Source organism: Lutra lutra, chromosome 2, assembly GCF_902655055.1.
Source record: "Lutra lutra chromosome 2, mLutLut1.2, whole genome shotgun sequence".
Classification (NCBI taxonomy): Eukaryota; Metazoa; Chordata; class Mammalia; order Carnivora; family Mustelidae; genus Lutra; species Lutra lutra.
This window is the reverse complement of record NC_062279.1, coordinates 96012107-96035358: the sequence shown is the minus strand read 5'-3', so window position 1 is coordinate 96035358 and position 23252 is coordinate 96012107. Positions and strand designations below refer to the sequence as shown.

Below are 23252 nucleotides of genomic sequence, written 5' to 3'. Positions count from 1 at the left end.
AGGCACTTCATCTTCTAAAGCTGTAAAAAGAAATCCATATTGCTTTCACAGCGGGGCCTGTATATAATTCATGCTATAAAAGCCCACATTCTCACAAAAGTCAAGGCAAAATTTAAAAGACAGAGTTCTCATATTTTTCTGTATGAATACAATTTGCTCACTGCTGACATTTATAAAATTCAAAATACAAGTATTTTGGATAACACTTGTTTATAGGAAATCCAATTCCATAAAATGATCATGCAAAGTGTACTTACCAGTTATTTATGCATTCCCTTCACCTAACGCTTGAATTCTAGGCTTCAAACATTTTTCTATCCTTTCCAATTAAAAACGCTGCAGCCTGCTACACTCCATAACATGGCCGTGTTGTTTAACCAAGAAAAACATGTTAGAGATTGAGCTGTCATTTTTAAAAGAAAAAGAAAATAAACACTTGCTTCTTTTATGGTGAAGCATAAAACACTTAGGCTGGCATTTTGAATCATGGAGCTCCCCTGGACGTTGCTATTGCTCTTCAAGTAAGTTGTAGTAAAATTTCTGCCACATTCTTGCTTTCTGCATGGTGTCTCAGCAGTAACAGATCAGAACAGGCTAGCAAACAACTCCTTCCTAAATGTAAGCTCTAATTTCTTCTTCTGCAGTGAAATGAACCAAGTTTCTATGCAAAAGAATGAGTGACAGTATGCCCAGCCAATCAGCTTGGGTTTTTTCAGGAAAATCACCCCTTAATTCATTCAAAATTAGGTCATATGACACTATTTGAAATACTATTGGCTTACAATGAAAGTGATGTTTGCCTCTACACAGGATAAGGCCACCCATCTATGCTTCCCTGGGCTGAAGACACCTTGACTACAAACGGTACTGTGAGTTAAACACACACACACATACATAAACACACACACACAGGGGAAAAAAAAATAATGTAGCCTTACCAGAGCTTCCCAACTATTAAAGGGCCGGAGTTCTGTAATCTTCTGAGCCTTCTTCTGAGAACACTGAGGAATCAAAGTAAGTTCACCAATTGAAGCGTCTTGAAGAAAGTGAAGAATTTTACCCTTATAGCCATCCTCCATCACTTCTTCACCACTACTGTAGTCCTCATCTAGTGAACTACCCACATCAGAGCCTGAATCATATTCAGAGTCTTCAATAACTCTCTTAGGATTAAATACATTTTTTTTACGTTTCTTGTTAAAACCATTTTGTGGTTTCATGGAACATTTCTGTTTTAGTTTTGTTTTAGCTGCATTTTTAGGGTAATTCTGACTTCTTGAAGAAGCTTCTTTTCCATTTGGAAATTCACTTTGTGAAGCATATTGCATATCTGTGTAAAAAGAAAGACAAAAATAACTAAGTTAGAAAAATATAAATTAAATATAAATATAAAAATATAGCCCTCAAATAAGATAAAAAATTACCTAAATGTGTTATTTTCCTTCTGAATACAGAATTCAAATTTAATTTGTTAAATCTTGATATGCTTTAAAGAGAAATACTAAAACAGAATTTGAAGTTGTATAGTAGTTGAGAAAGTTTCAAAAACAGGTGATAACTTTAAAAAAATGAATAAAACCCCCCATTTTCTAACAAAGGTCCCGAGATTATAAATGGCAGCTGCATTTCTGTAAGATACCCCAGATGCTACTTAGCAGCCCCACCTCCATGCCAACACTGACAGGTACAGCAAAAACATGTTCACCCTAAATTAAAACCATTCCTATTATATTAATTTTCCATCACCATGTACATCTGTTGAAATATACTATTACTAAAAAACATTGCTACTTTATCACTGGTTAGCCTATTAGACTCCATAGATTTCTAAGATGCCTATGATTGAAGATAATTCTGTTATTTCTTACCAGTTGATCTATATTTAGTAGGTTTGTTTCACTTATTCAAAGAGCTTTTAGACTTACACACTGATTACCATACATTTATTCTTGTGCATATATAAAAGAGAAAAACAAATTGGATAAAGTAGTCCCCAAATTCTTCACATTTATAATCTATCTCTTTTGAATCATTTTTCAGATGCAGAACTGATGATATTAAAGTGGCTGTCTTTTTTCCACACAGTATCATTCTCTGTGCCATCAAGAGCACTGGTACTAAGGTACTTCTTAAAAGAATTTATTAAAAAACAAAACAAAACAAAAACCCTAACCACTGTACTGGGCTTTTTAAGCCGGTTTTGCAATCAAGCAAGCATGAATTCGATCAGCTCTTCGTAAGGATGTCACTAAACATGTATGATTCAACTCTTCTCCACTACTCCTCTAACATTTGGTTCTGAAAGTTAAAGTACTCCAATACAAGTTTAGGGAACTTCTTCCAGGCCAGTGATATTCATCTTAAAGGTTTCTGATACTGATACTCCTGATATTCATGGAAGAGCAGGCTAGGACACCTACACTGCAGTGATTATAAACCACCAGCAATCCTAAGATCCATCCTGCAAGCTGTTAAAATATAAAAAATGTTGCTTTTATATTCAATAAAAAAATGGTAATTTAAAAGCAGCCCTAACTATCAAAAAAAGGGGCGGGGGGCGCCAATTGGAAAAATGTATTTACTATTTCATATTACACTGCCATTAAAGAACAGGCCAAAACATTTTGAAACTGCTCATTTAAAGATTTTTTACATCATTATTTCCAAGATCTTTTGCAATCCCATTCTCTAATAGGTTTAGATTTTCTTATATACCAAAATAAGAACATAATGGGAAGTATGTGTTTTCTAGGACAGAAGAGCTAATTACCTTGGTCTTCCGCAAACACTTTTAAAGATTCTAATGCTTCTGTGTACATCCATTCATGTTCCTTCAGTACTTCCCTTAGTTCCTAGAAATAAGTCATTGATCTTTGTTAAAAATCTAAAATAAGCAACTTGCAATAAACTTTTATGCTCTTTAAAAAGTAAGTAAATCATCTGAAAATTCATATTTGATTATTTCACATTGTTTATATGCTGCTTTACAAGTGGTTTCTGTGTACGCAAAATTTCACCTCCATGGATTTGAAGTCTCCAAAGAAAAGGAAGCTAGACTTTCTCTGCATTTCTACTCTCCCTATAAAGTGCTCTGAATACATAAGAATCAAAAATGTTTGTTCAATTAAACTTCACTAGGTAGCTAGGCTTTTACAAACTGCCAACTTCAAAACAAACAGTTTCAACACATATAAAGAACCAACATAACAACAAGATTTTGCATTTACCTTGTAAGAATTCAGCAGATGTACTACCTGTGCATATACCTGAATAAATCAATGCATGTGTGAATGTATTCTAAATGTTAAATAATGTGCATCTACATACAATCAGGTGACAGAAGAGAAGCAAGCTTGGCATGAATATACAGACTGAGTATTCTTACTACTTAGCAAGTAGAACAAACCTTATGGAATACTAAAGTACTGAAATGCAGTATTATACTTCAAAATTCTTTTTTTCTTTTTAGTTTATTTATTTTTTAGTAATCTTGACACCCAATGTGAGGCCTGAACCCACGATCCTGACATCAAGAGTCATGCTTTTCTGACTGAGTCAACCAGGCACCCCTAACACTTCAAAATTCTTAATGAAAAATTTAAAGGACAAGAATATAAAAAAAGCTAAAACAGCTGATTTGGCTTTCTACATACTCACATTTCATAAATGAGTTCCAATTGTTATGTTTGTTATGATTATGGCATTATGTTGATATAGTTAGCAATTAAGGTAAGTAAACAATGTAAAGAATTAACAAGCAGTATAAAGGTATTTTATAATATTAATAAGAGTATATTTAATTGGAAAAATGCAAAACACACCCTAAGCTTTTCCAGTTTATCTCAAACACTATTTTGTTCCAAATATTTAGCACACACTGATTAAATTTCTGTCCATGATCACCTACCTGTTTATCAAAATTGGGAAATTCCTTTTGCAATTTCAATACAATACTTTCTTGCTTTTCCCAATTATTACTAGATTCTGCAGACTCATTGGATTCTTCTCCCTAAAGGAAAGAAAAAAGAACCAATTAAGGAGATCATCTATAATGCTAACAGTCTTAAAACAATTACATTTATATTTGACTTGATTTGGAAGTTAGCACATTAAGAATCCAAAAATGTTTCTTTCTGTTTCTTGTGAAAACTGACAAATTTTATCTTTAAGGATAAAAAATATTGGTGCTTTACGATCACAAAAAGACCATGACTGCCTCTTCAGTAACTCACACTTCATTCATAAAGCACTCAAAATAAAATAAATCTACTAAAAGACTAGCATGTTCCTCGAATTACTCTAAATAATTCAGGTATATTTAAGTATATTTACTAATGGCAAATAAAAAAAAAAGATTCAAATATCTCATCTACGCTCACAATTTTATATCTCCCTACAAATTTCAAATACTGAGAGAAAAAAGTTTACTATTTTGTTTGGTGCTGATTTACAGAATGGCTTAAGTATTAATTGTTCAGCCACAACATAAAAGTAACACAATGATAAAGAATTTATGTGAAACCAAAACATTAATCTGGGAATAATTATAGCTACTTAGACAATCTCTTTCTTCTTTGTCACTTGATTTAAAAAAACTGATTAGAATTACACATTTAAGGGGCATCTGGGTGGCTCAGTCAGTTAAGTGCCCAACTTTGGTTACTGCTCAGGAAACGATCCCAGGGTCACAGGATCATGCTTCGTGACAGGCTCAGAGGGGAGTCTGCTTGAAATTCTCTTTCTCCCTCTCAAAATAAATGAATATTTCTTAAAAAAAAATTCTTGGGTTCATGCATAAGAAACATTTTTCCATTTAGATCAAAAAACATTTATTTAACTCTGCTTAGAACTATACCACATGCCATATAATCAAGATATAGAAAAATACAGCCTCGTGTTTTCTTTTCTACCTCCTTTCTTATCCAACAACTACATGTTATTTTTCTTTCCCTACCAAAGTAGCAATACTAAATTGAGTGAAACCTCTGCTGCACAAAGGTATAAAATGGTGTTCCACAAAACAGATGTAAATAAAATACTATGGAAGTTTAGAGTAGAAAAAAACTGCATGTGTTTTTATAACAGTGAATGGCCCATCTGGGTTGAAGCACAGAGACCATGGGTAGGCTGCAAGGCTGAAAAATTGTATCAGAGCTAATACTGCATTTGGCCTGGAGTGTTAAACTGAGGTCAGCCTTTTTTAAGAAAGCAAAGGATTTTGAGCTGGGGAATTAAACACTAATATGTGAAGAAAGCATTTCAAAGCCCTCAGAAATTCATACTGCCACCGCCCTTAACAGCTGAAGACACTGAAACTCCAAGAACAAACCTTTTAGAGGTGATAGATAATAACTATCTGAGGCAGGAAGAGAAACTTAGGTATCTAACTATACATTGCTGTTTTTCTACTATGTAAATGTTTGCTAAACCCTAGTTATCCAGGTAGCACATTCCTGGTTTTAAATATATTAAACGTCCATCAAAGAATGAATGGGTAAACAAACTGTAGCATATACATAAAATGATGTATTATTCAGCTTTAAAAAAAGAAGTGCTGATACTGGCTACAATATGGATGAACCTCCAAAAACATTATGCTAAGTGAAAGCTAGACACAAAAGGTAACATACTGTATTACTTCTATTTACATAAAATATCCAGAATAGGTACATCCACAGACAGAAAGCAGACTGGTGGCTGCCCCAGGGTTGGGAGAAGTAGAGAATGGAGAGAAATGATTTAAACGGGATGGCATGCTATTATGGGATGATAAAAAGATTTTGAAACTAGACAGGGGTGGTAGACTGGCAACAAACGGTTCATTCTAAAATGGTTAATTTTACGCTATGTGAATTTTACCTTAATAAAAAAAGTTTGACATTTGGAAAGCAGTAAAATCTTTTGGGAATCAAACATATGATAGCACTAATTAAACATTCAGTAGATAGTATACCTCTCATTTGCTGTCTGCTCTCAGATTTAATAGTTCTGCCAGCTCTGCTAATCCCTGGTGACTTAAAATACCTATGCAATCCAGTGGTTACACTAGAGCTTTACAGAAGACAGGAGATACACAGAGTTCAGGCCTAGATCTGTCTTAGTGGGCTGTAAGGTTATGAATTAATCTTGTGGTTATTTTTCCCATTCCAGAATGCAGAGCTGGACCAGACATATTTAGGACTGGCAGCAATCCCATATTAGCTCCTTGGCCCATGAAGTAAGGAACATTATTGGAGAAAAAAAAAAAAATCCAAGTTCCTAAAACTGAGGAGGGGACAGAGGGGGAAGGAAGGGGAAGAGAAGTACAAGCAGCAGCAGCAGCAATACCATATCCTTGAAGGAACTGAGAGATGGATATCACCATCCCACCCCAATGTAATGGGGACTCCTTAGCCTATACAAAAGGTAGATGATGGGTTTTGGGGGATTATTTCAGGTTATCATAAACAAATAGGTGATGACCCCAATTTTAACTACTATATCAGATGTGGTTATTTTTACTGGAGCAAATCAATAAAACTACGCAGTTACCAATCTGTCATATGCTTCTTCCCCCACTGCCTCCATCACAATTAGAAAGGACAAGTCAAAGCAATTTGTTTTCATCTGGGCAAGGTCAGTGATAGATACACCTACGCTGTCTTTAAGGCTATGGTAATTCTCCCGCTCTTTCCTCATGTAGTAGTCTAGGACTGATAGTTTTGCACAGTCCACAGAATTCACTTTAATCATCTACTCTGAAGACATCACACTGACTGAACTTGGTAGGCACGAAGCAGTACCTTATATCAGTAAGATACATGCATGCCAAAGAGTGGGAAATAACCACCCCCCTCAACTTCTGGGGACCACCACTTTCATAAATTTTATGGGGGATCCAATCTGGGCATGTTGCAAATGCCATTCCAAAAAAAAAAAAAAAAGGGAAAGAAAAAGGGTGCATATTGTTTAATTCTACGAAAGAAGCACAACATTTGGTCGCCTCCTTCAATACTAGATGCAAAGTGGTGGGTGCTACTTAATTTGTTTACAAACTAACTCTTAACATTGTCACAGTTATAAATGCCCCCACATTAAGAGAAGGCTCTGTAGCAGGTCCAGGATACGGTACAAGGTGCTCTGCCATTTGGCCTTCACAACCAAAAAGCAGAAGCAATGTTCTCAAAGACTCTGTTGCTAACAAGGATGCTGTATATGGTGTCTCTAGGAAGCCCTAATAGGAAAATCACCGCAGAGACCCATAAGCTTTTGAAGCAAGGTCTGGTGTCCTTCTGCTGAAAACTACAGTCTGTAGAAGTGGAATGGCATGGCTCACTGTCCTTGTGTTATCACTGCTATACTGGCTGAAAATACTTCTTTAGAGAATCAAAATCTTCCATCATCACAATTAAGTCAAGGAGAGTTTCCCACCACACATAATGCATACACTCTTTTATTACTCCAGGCTTTTACATTGGTAGCAATGAAGATTCTGATGTTGAATCTATTCCCAAATTCTATAATCACATCTGCATTTTTTCAGTAATAGCAGTTAGCATCTTAAATGCTCACTTTAAATAGTAGGCCATAAATGCTTTTAACAAAAGGCTATCTCAGAAAGGTGGTTTTCTGAAGCAAAAAGAAGGAAAAAAAATGTGATTGAGTTCAATTTTTGTAAATAGGCAAGCTGATGCATTTTAAGAGTTTTTAAGTTTTTTCATTTGTTTTTATTTTTACAATAATTATCTTATAACAGACAAGAATTAAGTAAAAATATCAATGGAGATTTGAGCAATCCATCCATTTTTCCTATACTTGTAGTGAACCCTAAGTCTGACTTTCTTTTAAAAGGCTCAGCTCAGTTTGGTTAGTAATAAACTACTAATGGTTTTAGCTCTAAGTTTCTACCTGGCACTAGGGCTGAACATCACAGTAATGCTATCTTTCAAAGCCCTAATTCCTGTTTTTCTGTCTTTCAGATTTGGGACCTGTAAGGCAGGCGCTGGTAACAGATACCTGTTTCACCAAAACTGAGAGTTTAATGTACAGTTGCTTCCTTTAGTTTACTTCTGTAACATACCTGGAAAATTCTTTTGCAGCTTTCCCATCTGCACTCATCGCTTTGTGTGACAGTTGATGGGCATAGGAATTTGCAGCACTGTTTGAAACCACTAAAGAACCACTAGTGAAACCATGTTCCTCAACACTTAGAAGCAGCAGGCTTATAGAACAGTGGTACCACTTAGTGAAAATTCAGCCAAAGAACTTAAAGAGAACACCCAAGTCTGATGTGTTATTCAACAGGATGTACAAAGAAAGTAAATGCTTTAAATCAGCAATCAATATGATGCTATTTTCCCCACAGCCATTATACAGAGATCTGTGAACTAAACTGTGGGCCTAGTCTCTTATACTACAACTGTTCCTTATGCCTAAAAAACCCAGTCACAAAATTTTTACTTCCCATCAGTATTAGTTCTTAAGGAAAAAATGCTTCCACATAGGGACATAACAAGTATCTCATTAAGTTAGGGTAGAGAGGGGCACCTGGGTAGCTCAGTGGGTTAAAGCCTCTGCCTTCAGCTCGGGTCATGATCCCAGGGTCCTGGGATCGAGCCCTGCATCAGGCTCTCTGCTCGGCGGGGAGTCTGCTTCCTCCTCTCTCTCTCTCTGCCTGCCTCTCTGCCTACTTGTGATCTCTGTCAAATAAATAAATAAGATCTTTAAAAAAAAAAAAAAAAGTTAGTGTAGAGATTGCCACCTGGCTACTCTGGGCTTCTTATATCATCAAACCACAGATTTAAAAAAAAAAAAAAAAAGTTACTATACTAGTTGGGATATCTGATTCTGGTCTTGATTACCAAGAAGAAAATGTGTTGTCTTGAATGCAGGCAGGGAGGACTATGTCTGGTTTCACTGGGAGGCCTCTCAGTAGTTCCACGCATAAAGCGAAAGTTAATGGAAAACTATAGAGTAATCCAATAAAAGCATAACTGTAATTATTTTTAGATAAGCAGTTAAATATCAAATATGTCATCTAGAAGGATTATAAATAGCTGCACTGAGGAGGAAATGGTGCTTGTGGTGATAATAGCTGTTTTTCCTAAGTGTTCAACTATATGTTAAAAGTGTATTTTCCCAAAGTTACTTTATCATACCACTAGAATATTTTTAATAATTCATTTTATAACTCAGAGATAAGCAATTAATACCAGATAAATTAAAAAGAAAGCAAAACGTCATAAATGAAATGCAAACTCATTCTGATTTGGCTATGAAAAAGGAGTGATTCATTTAGGTCTAATATCCACAGATTCAAGATATTCTATGCCTAACAGCTGATTTTGATATTGCAATTCAAATGTAACTTACATGATCCAGTCTTTTCTTTTTTATAGACTGATCATCATTAAATTCATCTTCCTCATATGGCTCTGAAGAAGAAGATAATTTTCTTTTCCTGGGTCCACCACCTTCTAAAACAGAGAAGAACAATCAAAGACTGCACAGTTATTTTAAGCAGCATTAATGCAAAATGAAGGCAAAAATGTTATCATAATGAATACTTATGCAGACAGTTCTCTTGACATCAGGCCCAATGTTATTTTTTCTACATATCACTTATACTCAGTAAATGTCAACTGAATTAAAGGAAAAACAGAGACACTTACCAGTCTTTCAAAAGTTTTAGAAATCACTATAATCGTGTTATTTGTAAACCATCATGTTTTTTAATAATAACATGTATCACTAAACTGACAGGTAATTAATTCTACAGAGCAATACTGAAAGGAAAGGGTTCTCCCTGGTGACTGAGTGCTCAGCAATGAAAAAAAGTTGAGCCCTACCAGTGTAGCTTATTTGAATACCATCACTGATAACAGTAATTGTTTATTATGTACCAGGCTGTGCAAAGGGCTTTTACTAACTCTTGTTTCACTTACCTTCCACAATAACCTTACAAAGTAGTTAACAGTCTCTCTCATTAAACAAATAAGGAGCATATGAAATACAGACAGCTCAAGCAATTAATCCTCTAAACCTAAAACCAAGAGAGTATAACATACAGGCTCTAACGGTGATAGAAAATTTACATATTCTGTCATAACTGAAAGAAAAACTCAATCTGCATGATCTTAAGAAGCTATATAACAGGGGTACATAGCTGGCTCAGTAGATAGACCAAATGACTCAATCTCAGGGTTGTAAATTCAACCCCACGTTGAGTGTAGAGGTTACTTAAAAATAAGATCTTAGGGGCGCCTGGGTGGCTCAGTGGGTTAAGCCGCTGCCTTCGGCTCAGGTCATGATCTCAGGGTCCTGGGATCGAGTCCTGCATCGGGCTCTCTGCTCGGCAGGGAGCCTGCTTCCCTCCCTCTCTCTGCCGGCCTCTCTGTCTACTTGTGATCTCTCTCTGTCAAATAAATAAATAAAATCTAAAAAAAAAAAAATAAGATCTTAAAAAACAAAAAAGGGAAGCTATATTATATATTTGTACTTTGAATACATTTATCTATTTCTCATATATCAGAGAGAAAATTCCTCAGATATACTGCTGTGCTATTATGAAAACATTTGCTAAAGCTTCAAAAGTGCAGTAGTAATTAAATCAGTACCCTGACTATGCTGTTAGAAATTAAAACTTGTAGAAGTACAATATTCAAACTAAACATTAACATGACAGCTTTTAAGTTGAAAGCCTATAAATTTTATAATACAGTTGTAACAAAGTAAGTGTTATTAACGTTTTAAAGTATAATTTCATGTAAGTGTGGTTAGTATCTTCTAATTTATTTCACAAAGTAAATGTGCATTCTGCAGATAGCAACGAATTCCCATTATCCACTTTAAAAAGGGATTATTACCCATATATTTACTGGGGTAGGGTGAGCACTGTTAGTCAATAGTCTAAGTCTGAAAATAACTTCAAATCTGATGATTTATGCCATGTGACCTAGACATGTTTCTTTCCTAAAAGAACAAGAACTTTGTTTTATCAATAAAGGATTCTTCAACCTTAATTATCTGTTTAAACATCTTCCCTTTTTGTTAATATTAGGACATCAAATATTTACATGTATTTAAAGTGGCTACAGGCAAAAAATTTGCAAAATATGGGAGAGAAAATGCAAATCTAAAATTTTAGTATGCGAAGGTTACATAACAGCACAGAATGCTGCCTACATCTAACTCTACTCTATTTACAATTAATTAAAAATTCTCTATGTATCTATATGTTATGCTGTGCTCACCTCAAGTGTAGCTACCGTTTGTCACCATACAATGCTATTACAGTATCACTGACTATATTCCCTGTGCTGTGAGATGTGCTCATGTGTGATGAGTGCAGCATAAGGTATAGTTGTTGAATCACTGTTGTACACCTGAAACTCATGAAACACTGTGTTAGCTATACTTCAATAAAAGAATTTTTTTATATATCCAAAGAAAACAAATTAGTATTTTATACTAAATAGAACTTCCAAGGGCCCCTGGGTGGCTCAGGGGGTTAAAGCCTCTGCTTTCGGCTCAGGTCATGGTCCCAGGGTCCTGGGATCGAGCCCCGCATTGGGCTCTCTGCTCAGCAAGGAGCCTGCTTTCCTTCCTCTCTCTCTGCCTGCCTCTCTGCCTACCTGTGATCTCTGTCAAATAAATGAAAAAAAAAAAAAAATTTTAAAATAGAACTTCCAAATTGTGTTTCATAAATTTCCATCTTTTATTGGAAGCATCCATCAATTTCAGGAAAAAAAAAGTTAAAATTTTACCTCATACCCCAGATAAAAATAAATTTCACCTAAGTTCAATAGTTAACCAAAAAAATAAATAAATAAAACATGAAACTATAAAAAGAAAACAGACAAAACACATAAAGGCAGTTCAACAGGAAAAAAAATGAAAAGATGCTTACCTTCCTTAGTAATTAAAAACAGGTAAAATAAAAAAATAAAATAAAACAATTTTTCATCCATTAAAAAAGAGTAGTAAATAGACAGTCCTAGCAGACCACAGGCAAAAGGCACTTTTAAACATTATGCTCTGTTATACCCTTTTTGGAAGGCAATGTAAATAATACATCTTAGAATTTTAGACATCTTTTAGTCCAACAATTCCTTCTCTAAGAATTTATTCAACAGAACTGATGGAAATATGTTCTTAAGTATACATACAAGAATTCTGTCTAAATGCCCAAGATGATAAACAAATTAGAATATACACATAAATCCCACTGTTGTAAATCAGGTAGACTTTTAAAAATATACATGTAAAGATGTCTCTATAATAAATGAAAAGCAGAAACATAAAAGGGACACAATCACCTAAAAATGCTTTGCTTTTTTTTATACAAACACAGAGAAGTTGAAGAAATAGCTAGAGACTCCTGACAACATCAGTAAATTTGTATTATTACTTTTTAAAAAACAGGGTAAAAACTTCGGACACATAAACATTATTTTTTGTTTTTGTAACCTAGTATTCTTAAAAGAAAACTTTCAGAAAGCAATGCATAAAAGGTACCCCTATTGTTTAACATGTGAAATATTATCTATAAGAGATTACAATTTGTGCTAAAACCAATCCAACATCATGATGCGTAGAATTGTCAAAATAACTTACAGATACTTAAAAAGGCCTTTTTTGGGAAAACTATCCTAATATATCCAAAATAGTTTCTTATCCTAATGATACTGTATATTGAAAGCTATCTTATGTTGGTGAGGCAAAGCTGTCATTCTTCTATACATCACCTCAGAAGTGTAATGTACTAAAGATGAAGATGAATAATATGACGGTCTAGTTTATTCTAAGATGAAGCGTGGAAGTCTACTTTAAAAACAAGAAACCCTGATTTCTTCTTTCCTTATAACTTTCCACTAGAAAATATTTATTATTATTATTATTATTATTAATACTGCCATGGAGCCTAATAGAGGGCTTGAACTCACAACCCTGAGATCAAGACTGAGCTGAGATCAAGAGTCGACACTTAACCGACTGAGCTACCCAGGTGCCCCAAAAACACTTTTTAAATAAGAAATAGTATCAGTGTACAGTGCAAGAATGAAAAGAAGAAAAAAAACTCAGATGAAGTTCAAATTTTTTGAGGATTGTGAACTCCATGAAAGCAAAGGTTTTGTCCATTTTGTTTCCTTATGTATCCTCTATGCCTAAAATAGCATCTGGCACCTAGTAGTAGATGCACAATAAAGATTTGTTAAATTAATATATAAGCTGAATGATATAAGTTGCTCAAGAGAAAAAAAAAATTACACACTATTATAAAGCTTTTTCTACATATCTGGAAAGATTATGGAATATTGAGATTTTATAAGAACAAGAAAATATATGTAAAACTTCCCAAACCATTTTGCAACTCAACAAATGTTCAATGAGTCTACCATTTTTCAGGAACTTTTACAGTAAGTGCTAGGGCTACGGTAATGAGGGAAATATAGTCAACCTTCTCCTATAGCATTTTCTATCATCAGAGAGCCTGTAAGAACAAATGACTGCTAACATTTACTATGTTAGCATACTTATTATGTACCACACACTACAGTAAGAAATTTATATTAACTTTATCACTTTTTCACAACAACCTATGAGTTCAATACTATTATTACACTATTTTACTGCTAAGGAAACATAGAGACATGGAAGAGTTAGGCAACACTGCCCAAGGTCACACAGCTGGTAAGTGGAAGAAGAGGAAGAAGCTTAACATTCTGTATAGGTAGCACCACACAACACGATACTATTCCCTGACTCAAACTGAAGAAATGAAAGATTTAAAGTATTTCATAGGGATGAAACAATTTCATCTTTGGAATGCACTCCATTAGAATCTACATGGTTGGAGGTACAAGTGAGATAGGTAATTGTTGAAGAGAGATGATAGGCCCATGGGAACATACTACACTATCTTCTATTTTTCCATACGTATTTTAACATTTCAAAAAATTTAAAAAAGTTAATAAGATCCACTTAGGGAAAAAGGCATTTATTCACACAATGTTGATGAAAAAATGTATCAGTACGCCCTTTAAAAAGGTAACATGGAAGTACATATTAAACTTTTAAATATGTATATCCTTTGATTCAGCATCCTAGTTTGAAATTTAGCCTGCAGAGATAATAATATAAAGATTTCCTTATAAGGTTATTTACTTTTGTACTACAATAACAAAATAATGGAAATAAAAAGGCAAATGAACAAAGAAATAGTTAATAAATGAACCATATAGGTAGTTACAGAGGAATGTTATGGGCAATATTTCAAAATTGGATAAATCTGATTGTTCTGATGAGTTATCCATCACAAATCATCACGTGATTTTTTTTAAAAAAATGCAAACCAATATGACTATTGCATATCCTAATTAAATGTGTGTGCATGTGTCGTGTAATGGTAGGTTTGAGCACAGGAAAAGTTGAAAATGATACAAAACAAATTTAAGAGTGGTTAATGGAGTGTGAGTTTTTTTTTAAATTTTTTTTGATTATAGGTTATTTTTACTTGTTTGGTATATACAAGTTAGGGGGGAAAAAAAAGACCAAGACAGTATTTGCTAAGAAAAAAAAAAATTGGAGGTACTTTTAGCTTTTATATTGCAAGGTCCTTCAAATGCATTTATTTTTGTATCCCAAGCCTGGAACATAGCATAAATATTTACTAAATGAAGGAATCCTGATTACCAGCTAGGACTTTCCACAAGACATTATGTTCCTACTGACTCAGATTTGTAGACCTGTAAATAAAACCACAATGCAATTAGAAAGGACACTTAAGAAAGAAAATATACCTTGCAAAACTTCACTGTTACGAGATCTGATCTGTAGAAAACAAGCAAAATTACCAATGAAAACCTGCCCCTCCCTAGGGGGAGAAAAAGAAAATCAATCTAGAAAATTTGGTTCCCAAATAGCTGCATGACCTCAGGTACGCCACTTAACCTTCTTAAGCTTCAGTTTCTTCATTAAAAAAAACTGAAGCCATTAATAACTCATAAGGTTCCTGTAAGAATTCATGAAGGTGCTTAGTAAACTGTAGAGCAACTACTAAAAATGTGAAGATATTTATTATTATAAAGCTAATAATCAAATGGCTAGAAACGAAGTCAGGCCTACCTGCATCACCAAACATCAGCAAGGCAGCAGCAATTGCTCCATCCATAGTGCTTGTTGATTCAATCAACTAACAGAATGAGAAGAGATTGTTTCAAAAATAACACTTTAAGAAATATTTAACAAAAGTCTGCAAAACGTAAGCACATCTTAAAATGTTATTGGACTTACTCATCATCCCTATGTAGTGAAATATATACAGTATATTCAAGGTTTTGTTATTTTAATTTTTTAATTACAAAGTTCTGCATTAAAGCCTTAAAAACTCCCTACTTACGTGCTTACGTATCCAGGCAGTGTGTGTGTGTGTGTGTGTGTGTGTGTGTGTGTGAGAGAGAGAGAGAGAGAGAGAGAGAGAGACAAACAGAGAAGGAAGGAGGAGGGACACTGGTAGACATTTGTACTATTCTTTTTAGAATATGAAAAAATAAACCACAATTCTGCAATCATTTTCTTAAATCTAATACTTCTTAAGATGAGTGGGACAAAAAGTTCTTTTTGATTTTTCCTCTATTTCTGAGTTGCATGAATTTATTCAAGAACATATTCATATACTATTTATATAATTAATAACTTCAATATATAACTTTTATACTGATCTATAACACTCTGCATTTCAAAAGAAGCTAAACATCCCATAATTTTCCCTTGCTATAGTAAGAATGGTCTCTTCTACTAGTTTTCCTAATCTTGGATCCTTTAATATCTTGTAAGCCCCTCTTCATTTTCAAAATAGTCAAAGCATATTCTTATCAAGTCCAGGACTAAATTTATATTTTACAGCTTCTTGAATTCTTCTATATGGGTGTTATATGGGTGTAAGAGCCTTTGCGGAGTACATTATAAATGTCACCTTCAAATCTCTTGAAATGATAGGGATCAGCTGAAATGCTCTGCTTTGGACTGAAACACTAAATTCCCTAAATTTCAAATACTGACTAATGAAACATGCATACAAATTCTGCATATCGATCCTATTTTCTCACTATAATTACAAAATTAGAGATAAATATTCTTACAGAAGAAAAATACCCTTCAACTACGTGAACAATTAGCAATCAGACCAAAGTATTTTTAAACTGAGATTTGTCCTCTGAATATTTAATACTCCATCATGTTTATTCTGTTGGAAGCTATTTCCAACACTGTAAGCAGCCCCTGTAGCTATTAATTGCTACATTTATTGTCTTCTTATTCTAGAAAGAATTACATCCAGAGGAAAATAACACTGCTAGTAAGGTGCAGACTCAAGATCCACTGAAGTTTCAGTTAGCTAACAGTAAGAAGGTATCAAAATGATTTGGGAGAAAAAAGATTCATGTTATAAGTAATAGAGAATAATAATAATTTATTCTACAAAGTTTAAACGAGCAAGCCCAGGACCACCTTCCGTTCAGACACGCTGTTGGGGTTGAATAGTACTTCTTTCTTTAGTTACCACAGGGGCACCTGGGTGGCTCAGCTGGTTAAGCTAAGTATCTGCCTTGGGCTCAGGTCATGATCCCAGAGTCCTGGGACTGAGCCCTTCTCCTCAGCAGGGTGTCTGCTTTTCCCTCGGCCTCCCTCTCCCCTTATCATGTTCTCTCTCAAACAAATAAATAAAATCTTAAAAAAATTAGCTAACCATAAAAAGTTAATCAAGTACTGATTTAACATGGACGAACCTGACACCCTTTTGCTAAATGATGCCAATTCACAAGCAGATCATAAAAGACCACATATTATATACTACCATTTATATAAAATGTGAATAGACAAATTTATAAAGACAGAGATTGGTGGCTGCCTAGAGCAAGAGGAGAGAAATGCAGAATGACTGTTAATGAATACAAAGTTTCTTTTTGGGGATGCCTGGGTAGCTCAGTCAGTTAAGCCTCTGCCTTTGGTTCAGGTCATGATTAATCCTAGGATCCTGGGATTCCCGTCCCACATATTGCTCCTTGCTCAGCAGGGAGCCTGCTTCTCCCTCTGCCTGCCCCTCCCCCTGCTTGTGCACGCACTGTCTCACTCTCTGACAAACAAAATTAATACATCTTTTCTTTTTAAAAAAAGTTTCTTTTTGGAAAGATTAAAATGTTCTAAAATTAGATTATGGGAATAATTGCACAACTCTATAAATATATTAAAAACTACTAAATTATACACTTCAAGTAGGTAAGGAAGCTTAAATGATCAATAGTAAATAGCCATCTTTTCACTTTATTTGGAAATTCAAACCTAATAAAAACAGGCTACCATTGATATGACATGGCCATATCCTGCTGGCACTAGGGAGCAGCTACCCAAATCAGAAAGAACATATACTCTACAATATGCCAGTGTCCATCACTCCAAAGTTACCTGCCTATCGCATATAGATATGGTACCTCCTAAGGTTCAAACTGGAGATGGTGGTGGTCATGACAGATATAAAGGTGAAAAACAAACCCGCAATTAAATGATCCTCCTAGAGTCATTCAACTAATAAATGTCAGAGCTAGAAATAACCTATTTATTAGTAATCTTCAGAGATTTATTCTCTACCTGAAATTTAACTGAATGGTCATTTTTATGTTCTCCTATAAAGATAACTATTACAGGGGCGCCTGGGTGGCTCAGCGGGTTAAAGCCTCTGCCTTCGGCTCAGGTCATGATCCCAGGGTCCTGGGATTGAGCCCCACATCGGGCTCTCTGCTCAGCAGGGAGCCTGCTTCCTCTCTCTCTCTCTCTCTCTCTCTGCCTGCCTCTCTGCCTACTTGTAATCTCTGTCTGTCAAATAAATAAATAAAATCTTAAAAAAAAAAAAGATAACTATTACAGTCCAAATACAGTCACTCATTTTGTTTCTATATATTTCAATCAATGGTTCTCAGCAAGAGTGCTATTGACAGGATAATTCGTTGTTATGCAAGACCACCCCCAGTCCAGCAGGGCTTTTAGAGTCCCTGGCCCCTTGGCATTAAATATCAATAGCAATGCTTTGTCATTATGAAGACCAAAGGGGAAAAAAAAAGCCTTGTGACATTTTTGAGTTTCTAGTGAGAAACCAGAAAGTCTCTATTTTCAAACTATTTAAGCAAAAAAAAATTTTTCACAACCTAAGTGAGCTATTAAGGGAAATATTATGTATTATTATATTATTTATAGGCAAATAACTATACTATTTAAAATGTTAAGACTCCCAACAAGTAAATCTCTGGCGTTTACTTGTATTATTATGTAAAATAAGTCAGTTACCTCAAAGCATAAGATATCTTTAGAAAAATGACTATCCCTAAATACAGTACTAGATACAAGGGAAATTTTAAACATCATTACAGCTACAATAACCAATTACTAAAAGAGTATAACCTTAAGTAAATCACTGTCACTTCTCTGTGGGAAAAGTTCCTTCAAGGTCTGAAGTTTAGCATCTTTAAGGTCTTCCAATTCCGAAAGGTCTTCCAATTCCGAAATATCATCAGTATTTCTACCTGCCATTGTAGGAAGGCCTTGGGACTCTTCATCTTCAGATGGCTCAGAACTAAAAATATTTTCAGAGGAAAAAAGCAGTATTTTATGTATTACTGTTATTTTATTAGAATAATATACATACGTAATATAGCAGTTCTTTTCAATAAAAACACGATCTATCTTTGTCAAAGATTAAGACAGAGGCAGCATACTTTGAAAATAACTCATATTATCTGGGCTGGGATGGAGAAGAACAATAAAATACATGGCATTTATTTTAAGATATACACATATACTGCATGCCCACTTTCTCTCTCCTTTTCCTTTTTCACCTATACTCTATATATCAGATGAGCATTGTCAGGTTGCTCTTGAGAAATTATAAAGCCTACACTAATACAAATATAAAAGAATTTTCATGGCCTACCTAGATGATCAGAATCTAAATGTTAAAATCAGAATGGTTCCAGTGAGCACCAGAATCTCTGCCAAGAAACAAACACTCTTCAGCAAAGAGTACTGATTCCATGTGAGGTTTTATAATACAACTAACTTTAATCTCAGTCCACCTCACTTTATATGTTAATCCTATAAAAGACATTTGGGGCCAAATTTTAATCATCTCCCAAACAAACAAAAATCTCATTTTGAAATTTTGGTTTTCAACCATGGTAGCCATTCTGGAGATCAGAAAACAGAAGTATAACAAATGGACAGAAGTTACAAAGATCAGAGAAAGCAAGGTGGGAATTTAATTAAGTATGTTCTATGGAGACTTTGCTACACAGCTAATTCTATTTGGGGAAACATATCCAGAATCTGTATTTTAATAACTTCACTGTATCTATTCATGTTAGTTTAGTTGTACTGGTCAGGGCATTAGTTTTACCTGAGAATCTCCCAAAATATTTAAAACCAGACAGATCCCCAAGGACCAGGAATATATATTTTAACAGAATTCTGGGTTGACTTCTTGAACCCTGCTTTGAGAAAATGGCTCTAAAATAACGAGGTAAATCGCTTCCTTTGTAGAAGGAATGTCCTTCAATATATGAAGGTGATTACATGCATCTTCCTTTCCATTACACCTAGGCCTCTCACTCTTCATGTCCTTAACTCTGAATTCTCACTCCACTTCACTCCGGTTACATTCCTGATTTTGCACCAAGTTCACTGAGAAAATGAAAGCATTCGGGTTGGAATCTTCTCACAATTTCTGCCCTAGAAAACCACTTCCAAAGGTTCTTTACTCGGCTAGCCATCACCTTAACCTAACCATCAATTTCATGACCATCTGGTGGGACAAACTCATGGGCCTCATGCTGTAGTACTTACACTGACTACCAGTCTTACCATGGCTTGGATTAACTGTCCAGTCTGCAGGAAATACAAGTGAGAGAGGAATAAATTCAATACCATCATGAGGAAACAATAAGGAAAAACCATTTTCATGAAGAAAAGATTCTACTTCTTCAGTAAGTTAAAATCCTTTAAAAAAAAGGAGAGGAGAGGACTCTTTAAAAAGATCAAAAGAAGTTAGAAGCTTTAACATGTGAATGCAGAGGACGCTTCTTATTTGGATCTTGGTTTGAAAAAGCAGCTATAAAACACATGAATGCAGTAGCGCGTGGGTGGCTTAGTTAAACGTCCAACTCTTGGTTTCGGCTCAGGTCATGATCTCAGGGTCATAGGATCAAGCTCCATGTCAGGCTCCACACTTGGGGCCAAAACTGCCGGTCCCTCTCCCTCTGTTCCTTCCCCTAATTGTGCTCATTCTCTAATAAATAAAATCTATTTTAAAAATGAATATAAAAGGGGAATTAGATGACATTAGAGAACTGTTCATTGAATGGTCTGGGTTCTGGGGAGGAGAAAGACGTATCACCAAGTATTACGGGTAGAAATGTTGGAATGTCCATAATTTAAAGTACTCCAGGCCAATAATAATAATCAACGAAACAATGAAACAAACAAGGAAAAATATTAACATGTTAAGTCTAGGTGGTACGTAAATGGATGTTCATTGTCTATTATCTTATTTTCTTGTATGCCTGCAGATTTAAAAATAAAAGAAAAAAATCTACAAAAACAAAAGTTGACTACTTTGTGGTCTTTCATCTGGTCTCAGATAAAGTTCTTTCCTTTTGTTGAAGATAAAGTCCCCCTTACTGCTAAGGGATTCCAGCCCTTTCTGGTTCTTACAGGACCATGTTTCAATAATCTACTCTGTTCTCTCCCCAGTCTCCTCTCTCTCCCTGAGCTCTCCTTTCCAAGCCTGCAATGGGCTCAAGACTGCATTAACAAGTTCAATGTGCCAGGAACTCTAGGAACTGTGGAAAAAAGCACTGAAATAAGCAAATCCTCCTCTCCTTCACAAATTTTATAAAACCAATTATCTACTTGCTCATTTCCTCTACAGTTCTCCTCTCAATGTTTTATTACCTTTTGCCCCACCCATTTCAGTGAAATTGTTCTTACGCAGGCAATAGTATCTTCTAATGTCAAATATAATAAAAACCTTTCATTGGTTATCTATTCTTCCGTAGTCCCATACACTGCTACAAATCTCTGAAAATCTGGCCCCACACCTATCCTCACCCCATGAGTTTTGCAACATTAGTACCTTAAATTTCCCTTTACCTCTCCACCTGCCTGTCCTTAATGTCTAAAGAAGGCTTTTCTTCCTTGTTCACATTTGTGAATTGCTGGTGTTTCCTAGGATTCTACCTTCAGCTCCTTCTTGTCTATTAACATCAACTGCCAGTTTCTATTATTGACAAAAGGGGTGTGATTTTGCCCCAAGAGAACACCTGGCAACGCCTGGAGACATTTTTGCTTGTTCTGACTAAGGAGGTACTACTAGCATCTAGTGAGGAGGGATCAGAGATTCTGCAAAACATCCTGCAATGCACAGAAAAGAAGCCTGTCAAAGAATTATCTGCCCCTGTCAACCTCAAGATTAAGAAGTGATGATAACCAAAATGGCCCGTTCATAAGTATTGATTATAACCATGGAACATTCACACAGTGCACTACTACAGAGTATGAAAAAGAATATAGGTTTCTATAAACTGATACTATTTCTAGGATATATACCTAAGTGAATAAAACAAAGATCAAATGAGTGTGTGTGTATATGTATATACATATATATGCATTTATGTAGTGTGCTATCTTTTGTGTAAGAAACAAGAAAAAGAGGGGCACCTGGGTGGCTCAATCGGTTAAGTGTCCACAACACTCCGACTCTGGATTTCAGCTCAGGTCATGATCTCAGGGTCATGAGATTGAGCCCTGAGTCAGGCTCTGCATTGAGCATGGAGCCTGCTTAAGATTCTCTTTCTCTACCTCTGTCCCTCCTCTGCCCCACATGGATGTGCATTCCCTCTCTCTTAAAAAAAAAAAAAAGAAAGGGGAAGGGAAGGGAAGGGAAGAGGAGGGAAAGGAAAGGAAGTAAGAAAGAAAGAAGAAAAAGAATACATGAAAGAAAAAGTATGATGAAAAAGTAAACTGGTTAGTTCTGAGGTAGAAAGACAGTAGGTATTACAAGAAAAGGGATAGACATAATAATTTTCTAAGCACATTCTATTTAGAGTTTTGATTTCTGAAACCTTAATATTTTAAATATTCCAAAGTAAAATTTAAAAGAGGGATAAGGAAAAAACCTTAAAAGGAATACAAACAGAAATTAATGAACTGAACTGTATTTCAAACAACAGAGAAAACATTAAATAATCCAAATACTTTGACCAAATACCTTCAGTCTCAAGACAAAGCAAACCTATAAACAAATTCTCAACTCTATTTAGTACGCTTAATGGTCAAATGGTATGATCACAGCAATTCTGAAACTATTTTATCAATACTGGATAACTGAACAAGTTAAGAAACCAATGCTGCAAGAAGCCAGAGTTCTCAATGCCAGAAAAGGAGATATAGAAGAAGAGCCAAGGAAAAGCCCTGTAGGGGTAGATTAAAGGTTATCATTAAAAACTCAAGATTTAAAAACACACAAAAAAACAACACACATACATTCCCTTCATATTTCCTAGTCTGTACAGCTGAAAAGGGCAATGACACAACCCCTACCTCGCCCAACAGCAAAGAAAGAACACTCCTAGTCCCCAGATTTCCAAATACCATTCTCTATTAAAAGGAACTAGTGCAAGAAAAAATAAAAATAAAAAAATATAAAAATATAAAAGGAACCAGTGTTTCTTGGAGAAAGGGCTAATTCTAAATTCTGGTCTATGATAGGAATAGGGTTAAGTCTGGACCATCTTTTGCCAGAAGGGAAAAGCTCAAAAAATAATAGGAAGCTCTCAAAGTCAGAGCCTGCCTAAAAGGTCCTTAAACTGTTAAAATTTAGCGATTTTAGCACTAAAATGAATAATGACAGTAAATGAATTACGATCCACTGAAAATATAAATATCTAAGATTCCACTTTGATATTTACTTATACAATATAAATACTATATAAATAAATGGGGAGAAACAGAAAACACTTATTTACATTAGAATACCAAATAATTAAAGTATAATATCTGAAATGCTAGTTAAAATACCAGCAATTCACAACCCTCATTTAGGTAACTGATTCAGGTAAGAATCATCAATAGATACTAAAACTACTAGAGTGAAAGTCTGCTAAGGAATAAGATCATTACTTGGTCTCAAGTATCTGCCAATAGATTAATCACTACAAAGGAGTATAAAA

General features: G+C 34.9%; 1 protein-coding gene across 5 annotated transcripts in view; it reads right to left on the bottom strand.

The window, feature by feature from the left end:
- Nucleotides 1–23252, bottom strand: part of SMARCAD1 (SWI/SNF-related, matrix-associated actin-dependent regulator of chromatin, subfamily a, containing DEAD/H box 1) — an 82044-nt gene that overhangs the window by 40646 nt on the left and 18146 nt on the right. For 4 of the 5 annotated variants that reach the window (XM_047717999.1, XM_047718001.1, XM_047717998.1 and 1 more), the window contains exons 4-9: nt 18433–18604; nt 15106–15172; nt 9352–9455; nt 3908–4009; nt 2771–2852; nt 939–1330 (exon numbers count right to left, since the gene is read on the bottom strand). In XM_047717999.1, the coding sequence (XP_047573955.1) occupies nt 939–1330; nt 2771–2852; nt 3908–4009; nt 9352–9455; nt 15106–15172; nt 18433–18604 (919 nt within the window). The remainder of the gene's footprint in view (nt 1–938; nt 1331–2770; nt 2853–3907; nt 4010–9351; nt 9456–15105; nt 15173–18432; nt 18605–23252) is intronic. The other variant, XM_047718002.1, reaches the window with a different exon arrangement.